Below are 13,732 nucleotides of genomic sequence, written 5' to 3'. Positions count from 1 at the left end.
ATTCTTTCTTGATCTATGACAGTGCCAGTATCACTTCATAAGTATGGTAAATATTATTTAAGCACCCTATAAAGGTTGCAATGTTTTAAATTTTTATAGCAGCACAGTGAAAAATTTTCATTATTGCATATTTATTTTTTAATTTGTGGCCTTTGTGGTCTTTTTCATTCTGATTAGTTGTATTTATCAAGCAGTTACCGGGTGCAAAGCACTGTACTAAGCCCTTGGGAAAACGCAGTAGATGTAAAAGACATGGTCCCTGTTCTCAAGGAACTTACAATCTAAAGAAGAGACAGGCAAATGTAAATAATTTATAAATAGTAAAAGCCGGAGAAAGAAGCAAAGATGCAGAATATGTAAAGAAGAATAAATGAATAAACAAGGAGAGTATAGGTAGTAGATTGAACGGTGAGGGTTAAAAGACAGAGAGGAGTCGAAGATAACTCGAAGGTTGCAGGTTTCTGGGATGGAGAAAATGATAGTGTCATTAATGGATGGGAAAGTTAGGAGAAGGAGTTGGCTTAAGATGGAATATGAGGAGTTCAGTTTTCATCATATTGACTTTAAGGTGCAGGCAGGACATCCGTGTGGAGATGCCCTTTTGACAAGAGGAGTGCAAGTAGAGAAAGAGGTCGGGACTGGTGAGGTAGATTTGGACATCATCCACATCGAGGTGAGGCCATGCGAGTGAATGAACTCCCTCAGAGAGTGAGCATAAGGTGAGAAGAATTGAGGAGCCGGAACAGAGCCACGTGGGGGCATCCATGGCTAGGAGACAAGAGCTGGAAAAAGAGTCAGCAAATGAAATGGGAAAGGAACAGTGACAGAGGTAGGAGGAAAACCAGGTGAGTACTATATCGGTGAAGACGGGGTCAGAGAGTGCTTCCGGGAAGAAGGAGTGGCCAAGAGGTCAAGGAGGATTAAAGCAGAGTAGAGACCATTAGACTTGATTCTTCTTTTCTGCACTCATCCACATTTCCTTATGCTACGTCCCCATCTCCTTCCCTTCGCCGATCATTGCCCCCGATAGCGTTTGGGGCATCTATCCATATCATCCTGTTGGTGCCAGTACCAAGATGGCTGCAGCATTCTTCCCAGAACTCTTTGTGTGCCCCACTCCCTCAGGGGAAGTGGACTCTAGAGATTAGAGGAACAGCAGAAACGGTACCTGTGATCTGCTGTTGACTATGGCAGGGGCAGCAGGAGGCAGAGCAAGATGGGTAGCTGCAGTTAATTGCATAGTTGAGCTATTGGCAGCATAGAACAGCAACCGCTGCTATCCTCTGAGCCTCTATGTTTTCACTCAGGGTCCCAGTGGTTAGTCCAAACCTGAACTGTCACGTTTGGTAAAGTACTTGAAGTAATTCAGGACCGAAAGAAATAAAGGCCAAGAATGATCTTTTCAGCTACTGCCATGCTAGAAGATGAAGGAGTAAATTGGATAGACAGTGTGAGTTTCTCTGGTACAAAGCGATGAGAACATACCTGTAGAAATCTAGGGAAAAGGCGATTTGGTTCAATGCCAACGTATAGGTGCAACAGCTCCAAAAGGGAAAGGGACTGGCAAAGACGCATCACAAGTCCAATAGCGTAGAAGGTGTCGACTAAAGAATCTGGGGCCGGAGAGTGAAAAATACAAAAATTGTAAATGAAAGAATATCATAAAATGTGACACTAAAAGAGAAAGCGCTGACGCATTTTAAAGTCATTGTTCTTGGGTGGGTGTCAAGTGGAGCCTGCTCAATTGCTCCTCTGCTTCAACCAAAATACATGAAAGCAAACCACTCAACAGGGCAGAACACTGTTCAACCTGCTTAACAGGACTCTTATCTTGAGCCCTATTAACAGCCCACTCTTCTTAGCAGTGGGGAAGATTTCAAAATCAATGTTGGAGTAGGTGTTCCACTAGTGGAATTTGAACAGCCCAACTGAAACACAATCCCTGTAGGAAAGGGGCTGCTTAAGTGTTGGAGAAAGATCAGGAAGAAGGATTGGGCTGGGTTGAAACCTGAAACAACAAAGAAAATCACAAAAATGAGGCAAGCCAGGGTTTTCTGGAGGAGGAAAACACATTCATGATTATCAACTTATTTCTTATAATTTTCTAGCAGCCCTGCCCGAGGATCTCAAAGTGCTTCACAGACTTGATTTTCTGGGTCTTTTTGGGGGGGGTAGGAGGAAGGGCGGCAGAGGTTTGGCTCAAGGTTTTGTAAGGGCCTACTCACTCTGCTAGCATAGAAATGAAAGAAACAGCTGGAACTATAGGGAAATCATTGTTTACTCTAGTATAGGACAGTTCATTCCCTCTTGCCAAGAAAACTTTGCAAGGGCTTGAGAAACTGTGAGTCACATAGGATCTGAGCTTCTGTGACTGGATTGGGTGGCCATAAAGCAGAAACTGCCCTTGTTTGGACTAGGTCCCCCAAGTGTTCACAGCCCCGACATTTCATGTGGGGGCCCCAACGCCACCAGACTACAAGTGCTTGTTGTCAATCTGGAAATGGGCAGAAACCAGAAGTGGCTGGAGCCTTACTTCGATAGGGGAGGAGGTGGGAAGGGGAAATGGACCACTCTGCACACTCCAAAAGTACAGTGAGTCGATCGCAGCATTATTCTCTGCTTGTAGGAAAGAGATAATCCCAAGCCAAGCTTGGGACACCATTTCATTACCTGTCAGGGTCCCTATAAGGTGGAAGATATAATTAGCTCCATTTTATAAGTGGAATAATGCAATGGTGAATGATCTGGGATCACTAGTAATGAGCTGATAAGCCCCAAATTCCAAAGTTTGGGGGCTACAGCTTAATTAAGAGCCAAGTAAAAGATGTAGACATCTTGAAGGTTTTTGATTTGTGAATAAGAGGCACTGGGGAGGAGGCTAACCTGTGCCTGTGCACAGATCTGATGGGTGAACTCAGCAAGAGGGGACTGAAGAATCCCAGCTGACAGTGGGTCAGCATTATTCACTGTAGAAAAGTGAGACCAAAATGCTACACCAAAAGCGTAGCCATCATGCCATCAGCGTGAACCATTCTCAACATAAAATGATAACATGGAATTGCAAAAAATAGATCCTACAACCCACTGAGGCAATGCTCGCTGAGGCACAAGCATTTTGAAAGATGTAATGAAATGCAGTTTCAAATAGACGAGGCCGGCAAGCAGACAGCAATCCAGAAAGGGATGACATGATGTCATGATAGGATGGTGTAGTATATGGGATTCTGGTTACAGTTGGGAACGGCCAGAGAAAGTATTCCTCTTTCAGTTGTATTTGATGTAATGGGAGGTATATAGTCATATATGTAAAGCCTGGAGATAAGTTTTCTATGCAGTGCCTTCTTTAGCTGAATGCATTTTTGCATACTTTTTTGAGATCTCCCATCCCTTTTACCTGTGAGAAGAAGATTACAAGGTTCTGATGACTCTTTGCAATGTCTGTAATGATTTTTTCAGAGGAATGATAGTGTGCTGGAATGTGGTATGTAGCAAATGAATGAAATGTGGGAGGTTGGAAGTTAAATGGAGAAAAATTAGACTTCTAGACTGTGAAGTCTAGATTTTTAGATTAGATTTCTAGACTGTGAGCTCGTTGTTGGGTAGGGACCGTCTCTATATGTCACCAACTTGTACTTCCCAAGCGCTTAGTACAGTGCTCTGCACACAGTAAGTGCTCAATAAATACAATTGAATGAATGAATGATTAAGCAGAATTGTGAAATTTTCCAAACAAAAATTAAAGTGAACAAGATACGGTTGGTATTAAGGCATGAGCAATAATGAAACAATCTCGTAGAATTGGACCAATTTAGATTCTTCCCTGCCATCCCCCTGTGTTGGCTGTGGGGTGCAGTCACCATGGAATGAGGAATTAGGTGATACCAGCATAGGAATGGAATATTTGGCCCTTGGGAAAATTTCAACATTTGTAAGCAAAACTGGTACTTGTGGAATTGGGGTAAGGGTAACTGTGGTGAAGCCATATATTTCAAGTAAAACTCTAAAAAATATAGTAACTCGAGAGAGGCATAATTTCCTTCTCTCTTAGTTCTCAAGTCCCTCAAAGGAAGGAAAACAACCTTCCATCAAGATGCCAGTCCCAAACCATTCTGGCTTACAACTCCTTTGCCTGGTAGTGGTTTGGTGGAGAGGTGGAGGTGTGGGGGGTGTGGGGCAGGATTTGGGATGTGAATGTTATCTGTTGGAGAAGGATGCATGACCCTTGTGGGACTGGGAGAGGCATTTGCTGATGTGGGCAAAGAAAGGTGGAAGTCACTAGGGTGATGAGTGTGTGGAAGAGTTGCAGTAGTAGTGACACAGTTGTGTGTGGGGGGGGGTGCTTCTGAGGCAGGATATTTGGTGGGATGGTTTGGGGGACCAGGGTCCTAATATCTTGCGATTAACAATTGGAGAAAAGTCAAGGGGAGCTATCTTGATTTTTGCTCATGACGGAACTTGGATCACAGCAGCGTGGCTTAGTGGAAAGAGTCCGGGCTTGGGAGTCTGAGATCGTGGGTTCTAATCCCGCTTCTGCCACTTGTCAGGTGTGTGACTTTGGGCAAGTCAATTTCTCTGTGCCTCAGTTACCTCATCTGGAAAATGGGGATTAAGACTGAGAGTCCCATTTGGGACAACCTGATTACCTTGTATCTCCCCTAGCACTTAGAACAGTGCTTGGCACATAGTAAGCGATTAACAAATACCAAAATTATTATTATTATTATTATTATCCCTTATACCACTTGAGAGAGAACAAATGTTCCAGTCATTTCTGTAACCCTCAGAAATCAATCATATTTATTGAGTGCTTACTGTGTGCAGAGCAGTGTACTAGGGGCTTGGGAGAGCACAATCTAGCAGAGCTGGTAGACCCATTCCATGCCCACAGAGGAGTTTACAGGCTGGAATATTTGGTGCTCAAAAAGCCATACAATTTGTGTGATACGTGACATTATTACGTCACGCTGCACAAGGTGCAATGAGATGGTGACATTGCACTATGCTGTTGCTTCATAGCAACAGTTTTTACTACCAGCAGGGATGGTCAAAGCAGTAGAAAGGGAGAGAAAGTGAGAATGGAAGGAAAAAGGAAGAAGGAAGGGAATGGGAAAAAAAGAGGTGAGAGAAAGGTATGAAGAAGAAGAGTGGGAGGGGAAAAGAAAAGGAAAGAAGAGAGGGAGATAGAAGGGAAAGGAGAGGGGAAGAAAAGGACAGAATGGAAATAGGAGAGGGGAAGAAAAAAGAGAATGGAAATGGAAGAGGGGATGAGAAGGAAGAGAGGAAGAAGACAGGACAGGGAAGAGAGTCAGCAATAGGTAGCTGTGGGGGGACCTCTGCTAGGTGGGATGGCTTGGTGTCAACTCCCAGAAGGCCACAGATGTGGACCCCACAGGGCTTGGATTCACACTGCTCTCACCTGGGAATCTCCATCCTGATCTGCCCAGGGAAGGAGTTTCCAATCCTCGTATGAGCCAGAGGGAGAGGAATCCCCCACCCACCCACCCAGGAGGCTCCTGAGCACATGGCAGCTTTGCAGCCAGCTCACGTCCCTGACTCCTGCCTCCAAAATGCTGCCAAACTGAGAGGGGAGGAGGCAGGTGGGAGCCCCCATTCCAGTTCTCAACCCTGTTCCTTCTCCTGGCCGCACTCCCCTGACTCGCAACTTTCTCCTTTCAGCTCTGCAAAGCTGCAGGTTCCTGCCCCTGCTCCCTCCCCTCTTCCTGCTTCTGTCTGTTTCGCAGGGCCCACTGAGGAAGCACTCCTCCCAACTAGAGCCTGAAGGGTAAACTGCGCAAGGAATGGGCAGGGGGATTTCATGAGTTGGTCGTTTGTTCTATTCTGCTGACAATGAGGAGAACAGGGAGACAGAGGGAGAGGGAGACAGAGAGAACCAAACTTACATTTTATTGTTTTCTTCCTCCTCCTCCTCCACTACCACAACCGCCTGGGGGCTTGCAAACCTGGCATAGCAGCTGAACTTGCCCTATGCCTTGGTGTCTTCCTGCCCAGCCCTTAGTCCATCCACAGCTGTTATCAGTGCGTGTGGCACCCGTGACCTCTGCATGTAATCAATCAATCGTATTTATTGAGCGCTTACTGTGTGCAGAGCACTGTACTAAGCGCTTGGGAAGTACAAGTTGGCAACATACAGAGACAGTCCCTACCCAACAGTGGGCTCACAGTCTAAAAGGAGGAGACGGAGAACAAAACCAAACATACTAACAAAATAAAATAAATAGAATAGATATGAACAAGTAAAATAAATAAATAAATAAATAAATAGAGTAATAAATATGTACAAACATATATACATATATTCAGGTGCTGTGGGGAAGAGAAGGAGGTAAGATGAGGGGATGGAGAGGGGGACGAGGGGGAGAGGAAGGAAGGGGCTCAGTCTGGGAAGGCCTCCTGGAAGAGGTGAGCTCTCAGTACAGCCTTGAAGGGAGGAAGAGAGCTAGCTTGGTGGGTTGGTAGAGAGAGGGCATTCCAGGCCAGGGGGATGACGTGGGCCGGGGGTCGATGGCGGGACAGGCGAGAACGAGGTACGGTGAGGAGATTAGTGGCAGAGGAGCGGAGGGTGTGGGTGGGCTGTAGAAGGAGAGAAGGGAGGTGAGGTAGGAGGGGACGAGGTGATGGACAGCCTTGAAGCCCAGGGTGAGGAGTTTCTGCCTGATGCTCAGATTGATTGGTAGCCACTGGAGATTTTTGAGGAGGGGAGTAACATGCCCAGAGCATTTCTGGACAAAGACAATCCGGGCAGCAGCATGAAGTATGGATTGAAGTGGGGAGAGACAAGAGGATGGGAGATCAGAGAGAAGGCTGATGCAGTAGTCCAGACGGGATAGGATGATAGGATGTAAGAGGGGTGAACAGTCTCCTCTGGGTGAACAGTCTCCTCTGCCCAGCATGGCTGGACTCCTTTGACAACACTGTTGCTTGTTGTAGGGGACTAGGGGGGTAAGAACAGTTCAACCTCACCCTGCAGTTCAGTGAGGTGTCAATCAGTGGTATTTACTGAGTACTACTTCTGTGCAGAGCACCGTGCTAAGAGCTTGGGAGAGTACAGTACAATAGAATTGGTAGACAGGTTCCCTGCCCACAAGGAGCCTACTGTCTAGAGGAGGTGCTTACGTGGAACTGCCATCTTGACTCCTGCTCAGTCATTTTCGGCCTCTGAGAGGCAGGGCAGCTCACCTACTTCCTGCCCAGCTTTCTGTAAAGCTGTGAGCTCATTATGGGAAGGGACTATGTCTATTTGTTGTTGTATTGTGCTCTCCCAAGTGCTTAGTACAGTGCTTCGCACACAGTAAGCACTCAATAAATACAATTGAATGAATGAATGAGGAGGTAAAGCTAATGGAGTCACCTTTGAGGCACTGAATCTTGTGTGGGTTAAGTGTAGGTTTGAGAGAAACATTTGATTCCAAGAAAAGCTGTATATAGCTCACAATAATAATAATAATAATAATTATAATTATAATAATGGTATTTGTTAAGTGCTTATTATGTGCCAAGCACTGTACTAAGTGCTGGGGTGGATACAAGCAAATCGGGTTGGTCACAGTCAAGCCATAGCTTATTCATCCCTTGTCTATTGAATAGCACTGCATTGAAAGAAGCTGGCCAACCTCCTTAAGGATTAATTTTCATATTAACTATTTATGCCACTGGTACTGCGTATAGAGTCTGGTCAGCCCCAAAGAAAGAGTTTCCCCTGTTCAGGGACACATAAACTTCCCTGATTAGGGATAAAGAGCCCTGATCTCCTATCTAAATACACAATAATGGTCAGTAAATTTTGGATTTCATCAGTAAATTTAGGAGAGATACAGAGTCCAACTGGGGAATGGCAACATTTGCTTAGAGGATGTGTCCATTAACACAAACTCATTATGCCTTTCTGCAAATTTAGGATCTTTAAGGCCATGTCAGGTGGCCTAGAGGCCAATCAGGGAGCAACAATCATTATGGGTTTTTTTAAATAAAGGTGGAGTATTTTGTTGGAATGACACCAATCAAAATTGATTCCCTTCCTTGACAGTTAAATGTATTAAGAAATTATTGTGGTTCTGTGGCCCATTATGGTCCCTCAGAGGAGTAAGGGTGAAGAGCCCAAAATTAAAGTCCCCTTGGATTAACAAGTCCTGATATTTTGGAGAGAGACACTATGGCTGGGGAGGATACCGAAGTGAAACTATAATGCTATATATGAATAGTGTAATATAGTTTTTAATAAAATGGCGGTATGTTATACTAATGATTTGCATGCAGTAAACACTCAACAAAAACCTTTGATTGATTAATTGAGTTCTGGGGATATCTGGATGAAACATTGTTAAACAACCTACCCCTGGAAAGACAGCACCTTTGTAGTGGAATGTCTCTTGGACGAATTGGACCTTTGGGAGATTGGCCCAAAGCTTGTGCTGACAGAATCAATCAATCGGTGGTATTTATTGAGCACCTATTGTGTACAGAGAACTGTTCTAAGTGCTTGGGAAAATACAATACAACAGAGATGGTAGACATGTGCCCCGCCTACAAGGAGCTTCCAGTCTACAGGGGGAGATTGACATTAAAGACTTGTTCAAGAGTCTGGGCTAAGGAGTTGCTAAGGATAGTACACAAAGGGGATGGTCGTCATGTCCTACGGCTGGTCAAGGAATGTTGCTGGAAGTGTGGATTCTTGGGGGTATTGAGGGAGAGTGGTTTTATGGAGACGTTTAGCATGATCGAATCAGAACTCATGGGGACAGCCACTGGGGGGAATCATGTGGGTTTACTGTAGCAGTATGTGTAATTGGACGAAGCCTTGGGTATAAAATGATCGAACCACACATGCCATCCTGTGCAAAGCCAGAAAGGCCAAAGGATAGAGAAAGGATTATTTGGATCTTCTAAAATCAAACAAAACAAACATTGGGGTTGGATGGGTATGGAAAGGAGGGAGGACCAGGATGGAATGGAAATAGTGAACAAACTATTAATAAAGAAACCCAGTGCCATTTTTATACTCCAAGGTCGGCTGAGTGGAAACAGTGAGAAACAGAAGAAACCGGCTACTGCTGATAGTTACTTATCTTTCTTTCAGTATAGGAGGGCTAGGGAGGAAGAGAAGCTATGCAAAACACACACACACACACACACACACACACACACACACACACACACACACACACACCTGCTGCTCAGTAGTAACTTAGAGTCACCTTTGATAGAGGTTGTGTCTATGCAGTCCACTGCATCACATATTGTTCAGCAAATGGGGACTAAATATAATTAGGGGTGGGTCCTGCATTGTGGAGGAACTGCGGTGGGGAGAAAGAGTGAACTAGAAGTATGTAGAGGCAAAATCTGCATTATGGGGGCTCCTCTCTCCTTGGTATATGGTACTGAAGACAAATGCGAGAAAGCCCTGGGATGCAACTGTAGCGGGATCATAAGGAACTTTGAGTTGCTTCCCTGTGCCCCTTCACATTACTTGGAATTGTGGGCAATGTTACTTAATAAATTAATGCTGTGGTCTACTGAAACATCTTAGGAGCTTGAAAGAATATTAATGTACTTCCTAATTTAACTATCATGCCAAGGAAAGATCTGGAACTTTAGGTCTGGAAAATCTAGGTGAGTTGGGGTTTGCTGAGCTGAGTTTTATTTACTCAAGTTAAATCTAAAAATTACACTTTGACAGACATAATTTATACTTCATGTTCAATTTTAAGGCAAAAGAATTAGTGATTTGAGAGACTGGACAATAGTGATGGCACCTGGTTTTAATGCTCAAAGCTTCACTGCCCAATTACCTGATCCCAAAGAGATCTATTAAATGAAGTTAGTTTTGACTGGGATTTTAAAGGGGCACAAAATTCACAATGTTTTTCAGTATCCCAGGCTAAGTGAACATTTGAGAGAAAATCAAGCAGAGACATTTGAAAGGAATGAAGGATGTGGTGAGAAATTAAATTGAAAGGAAGAAAATGAAATATTAAGGTAGCAAAAAAGCCACACAACCTTGGAGATAAAGGTAAGATTAATAGAAAAAAATAAAACAATGTTGGAGTTTTACCTTTCCCAAATGAGAAGAGTCTGACCATCATATTTGTAAATATCCATGAGTGTCCACAGAACTGGATTAAATAATAGATGAAAAGGTAGGTATTCATTCTATACCTGCCAACGCAGAAAAGTTCTGTTAAGAATGAGGAAAAATCTCCGCTATTAATGAAGTATAGACGTTGGTTGGTTTCAGAAACTTTGGTGCATGTTTCAGGAATTTCCCATCAACCAACACTGGTCCTGGACAAAAGCCAGAGAGAGAAAGGTGGCCTGGAGAAGCTTGGTGGGGGAGCAGCCAGGGGTCAGGGAGAAATTCCATGGTAGGGAGCTGGAGGGGAAGCTGATGGAGTCTGCCATAGCTGAGTCTCACCCCAGTTTACTGATGGACTGGAGGGAACCAAACAGATTCAGGCTTCCTACCCTGGGGCTTTTATTGCCCTTCCGACCTCTCCTCCCTCAAGTTTCCCTAGGACAGCTTTTCATTCATTCAATCATATTTACTGAGCACGTACTGTGTGTAAAGCACTGTACTAAATGCTTATAATTATGGTATTTTTAAGTGCTTATTATATGCCAGGCACTGTACTAAGCACTAGGGTGGATACAAGCAAATCAGGTTGGACACAGTCCCTGTCCCACGTGGGGCTCACAGTCTTGATCCCCCTTTTACAGATGAGGCACAGAGAAGTTAAGTGACTTGCCCAAGGTCACACAGCAGACAAGTGGCAGAGCCAGGATTAGGATTCATGACCTTCTGACTCCCAGGGCTGTGCTCTACTCCTAGGGCCGTGCTCTACTCACTACACCATGCACCTGCCTGTCCCAATTCACCACTGCTATCACAATCATATGACTGGATGAATATTTAATTCTTTTGTAAAATGATGAGAGGCAAAGTACCCAAAATACATTGCAACCTCTTAGAGTGCATATTTACTTTGATTCTCAAGTTAATACATATATATCAACTTCCCAGTTGGTGTATAGCAGAGGCAGGGCATGCTTGAATTGGGGAGAGCGCAGGTCCTCTCTGATGTCAGTACCCACATCAGAAACACTGGGGAAAGACATCTCTATTCAGGTGAATATCAAGGCAACGTAAATCCAGGGGAATGAGGTGGCCAGATAAGGATACAAGTTGCCATTTTTGTCAGTATTCTCTTTCTTTTCCCCATTAGGCACAGTGTCTGGAAACATTTGATCAGTGCCATGCCATAATTAGGGGGTGTCTTGGTGTCAGAACCACCATTAATTGATTTCATTCCTAAAACATCCCCACTATCCTATGGTTTATGGACAAGGAATGCCTCAGCATGGCCTAGTGGAAAGGGCACAGGTCTGGGAGTCAGAAGACCTGGGTTTTAATCCCGACTCCATCATTTGCCTGCTGTCTGACCTTGGACAAGTCACTTCACATCTCTGTGCCCCAGTCGTCTCATTTGTAGAATGAGGCATCAATGCCTGTCTCCCTCCCTCTTAGACTGTGAGCCCCGGGTAGGACGGGGACTGTGTGTCTGATCTGCTTATCTTGTATCTACCCTAGCCCTTAGCTTGGTGCTTGGCATGTCATAAATGCTGCGCAAATACCACAGTCATCATTATTATTTAGACTTAGAACATAGTTGGAGCAGAATGGAGAGCTCATTTGGAAACTGGAAGACCAGGCATCCTTTAGATAGGGGGAGGTGGACTGGTGTGAGGTGCAGGGAGCATGTGAAGGGGTAGTGGGATGCTCAAAACTGGAGACTGTTGTTCCTTCTGGGCAGCTCAACCAAGACATGCTTCGGGGTACAGATGGGAAAGTCAAGGAAAACAGGCTCTGGGAGACTGGCTAAAGAAGGGTGTCATAATAATAATAATAATAATAATAATAATAGTATTAATAGTATTTCTTACATGCTATGTGCCAAGCACTGTACTATGTGCTGGGGAGGATACAAGGAAATCAGGCTGGACCCAATCCCTGCCCCATGTGGGACTCACAGTCTTAATCACCATTTTGCAGAGGAGATAACAGAGGCCCAGAGAATAATAATAATAATAATAATAATAATAATGTTGGTATTTCTTAAGCGCTTACTATGTGCCAAGCACTGTTCTAAGCGCTGGGGTAGTACAAGGTAATCAGGTCCCTCCCTCATGGGACTCACAGTCTTAATCCCCATTTTACAGCTGAGGTAACTGAGGCCCACAGAATAATAAATAATAATAATGTTGGTATTTGTAAAGCACTTACTATGTGCCAAGCACTGTTCTAGCCCTGGGGTAGATACAAGGTAATCAGGTTGTCCCTCCTGGGGCTCACAGTCTTCATCCCCATTTTACAGCTGAGGTAACTGAGGCCCAGAGAATAATAAATAATAATAATAATAATGTTGGTATTTGTTAAGTGCTTACTATGTGCAAAGCTCTGTTCTAAGTGCAGGGGTAGTACAAGGTAATCAGACCCCTCATGGGGCTCACAGTCTTAATCCCCATTTTACAGCTGAGAAGTGAAGTGACTTGTCCAAGGTCACACAGCAGACAAGTGGTGGATCCGAGATTAGAACCTTCCTAATCTTCTGCCTTCCAGGCCCGGGCTCTAACCCACTACTCCACGGTCTCGCCCCACAGCTCGTTGTGGGCAGGGAACGCGTCTACCAACTCCGTTATACTGTACTCTCCAAAGTGCTTAGGTCAGTGCTTTGCACCAGTAAGCGCTCTATAAATACGGCTGATTGATTTAACTGACTGATTCCCGTCCCCGTCCCCAGTTTGAGCCTGGGCGCCGCGGGAGGCGGGGAGACCAGAGAGAAAGAGAGAGAGACAGAGATGTTCCCTTTTCGGAAGAGGGCCGGGCCGGTGGGCGGAATGGCGTGGGTTCGGCTCCTGCCAACTCAGCCTGAGCCTGGTCGCGGTGCTCAGTCAAAGCCTGAATCTTCGGGCCTCCCTCCCCCAGCCCACCCGCCTCTCCCCGCGTCTCCTTAACCCACTCTGGATGTCCCTGATCAACTCTGTCTCTGTTTCTCTTCTCTCTCTCCTCTCTCTTTTCTCTCTCCTCTCTTTCTTCTCTCCTCTCTTCTTCTCTCTCTCCTCTCTTTTTTCTCTCTCTTCTTTCCTCTTCTCTCTCTAATCTCACTTTTCTCTCTCCCCCCCTCCTCTATCTCTTCTCTCTTCTCTTTCTTCTCTTCCTCTCTCCTTTCTCTCCCCTCTCTATTTTTCTCTCTCCTCTCTTTCTGCTCTCTCTTCTCTCTCCTCTTTTCTCTCTCTGTCTCTCGCCCCGCGTCGGCGCCCCCTCCGTGAGCCCCCCGCGATACCTCTGCTGAAGACGCCGCACTGGGACCCTGCGCTGGGGCTGCGGCCACTCCCGCTCCGGCCCCCGCCGCCGCTACTGGCCCGTGCCCAGTCGCACACGCAACTGCGCTTCTTCTCGGGGCGGGGAGGAAGACGAGGAAGAGCAGGACGAGAAGGATAATGAGAAGGAGGAGGAGGAGACGCTGCGACTCCGCCCTTCTCCCCGCAGCCCCTCCCGCTTGCCCCCCACCATGACCCTTCCTTTCCCCCCTAGCTTGTCTCCCCCGTTTTCCGACTCACGCTTTCCCACTTTCTCTCCTTGTCTTCCTCGAGAAAGATTGACCCGCTGCCCCGTTATCTGCGCTTGTCCTCTTCCCTTTGGCACCATCCGGCGGGGCCC

The 13,732-nt window shown here is 45.5% G+C and overlaps 1 protein-coding gene across 1 annotated transcript in view; it reads right to left on the bottom strand.

Moving 5' to 3' along the window:
• Positions 1-13,454, bottom strand: part of HACD4 (3-hydroxyacyl-CoA dehydratase 4) — a 29,468-nt gene extending 16,014 nt beyond the window's left edge. Inside the window, exons 1-3 of the mRNA XM_038770572.1 lie at positions 13,356-13,454; positions 10,070-10,173; positions 1,486-1,613 (exon numbers count right to left, since the gene is read on the bottom strand). Coding sequence (XP_038626500.1) covers positions 1,486-1,613; positions 10,070-10,166 — 225 coding nt within the window. The 5' untranslated portion in view covers positions 10,167-10,173; positions 13,356-13,454. The remainder of the gene's footprint in view (positions 1-1,485; positions 1,614-10,069; positions 10,174-13,355) is intronic.
• Positions 13,455-13,732: the final 278 nt, after the last annotated feature.

Source organism: Tachyglossus aculeatus, chromosome X2 (genome assembly GCF_015852505.1).
Source record: "Tachyglossus aculeatus isolate mTacAcu1 chromosome X2, mTacAcu1.pri, whole genome shotgun sequence".
Taxonomy (NCBI): Eukaryota; Metazoa; Chordata; class Mammalia; order Monotremata; family Tachyglossidae; genus Tachyglossus; species Tachyglossus aculeatus.
Note: the sequence above shows the minus strand (reverse complement) of the source record. Positions and strands in the feature narration are given on the sequence as shown.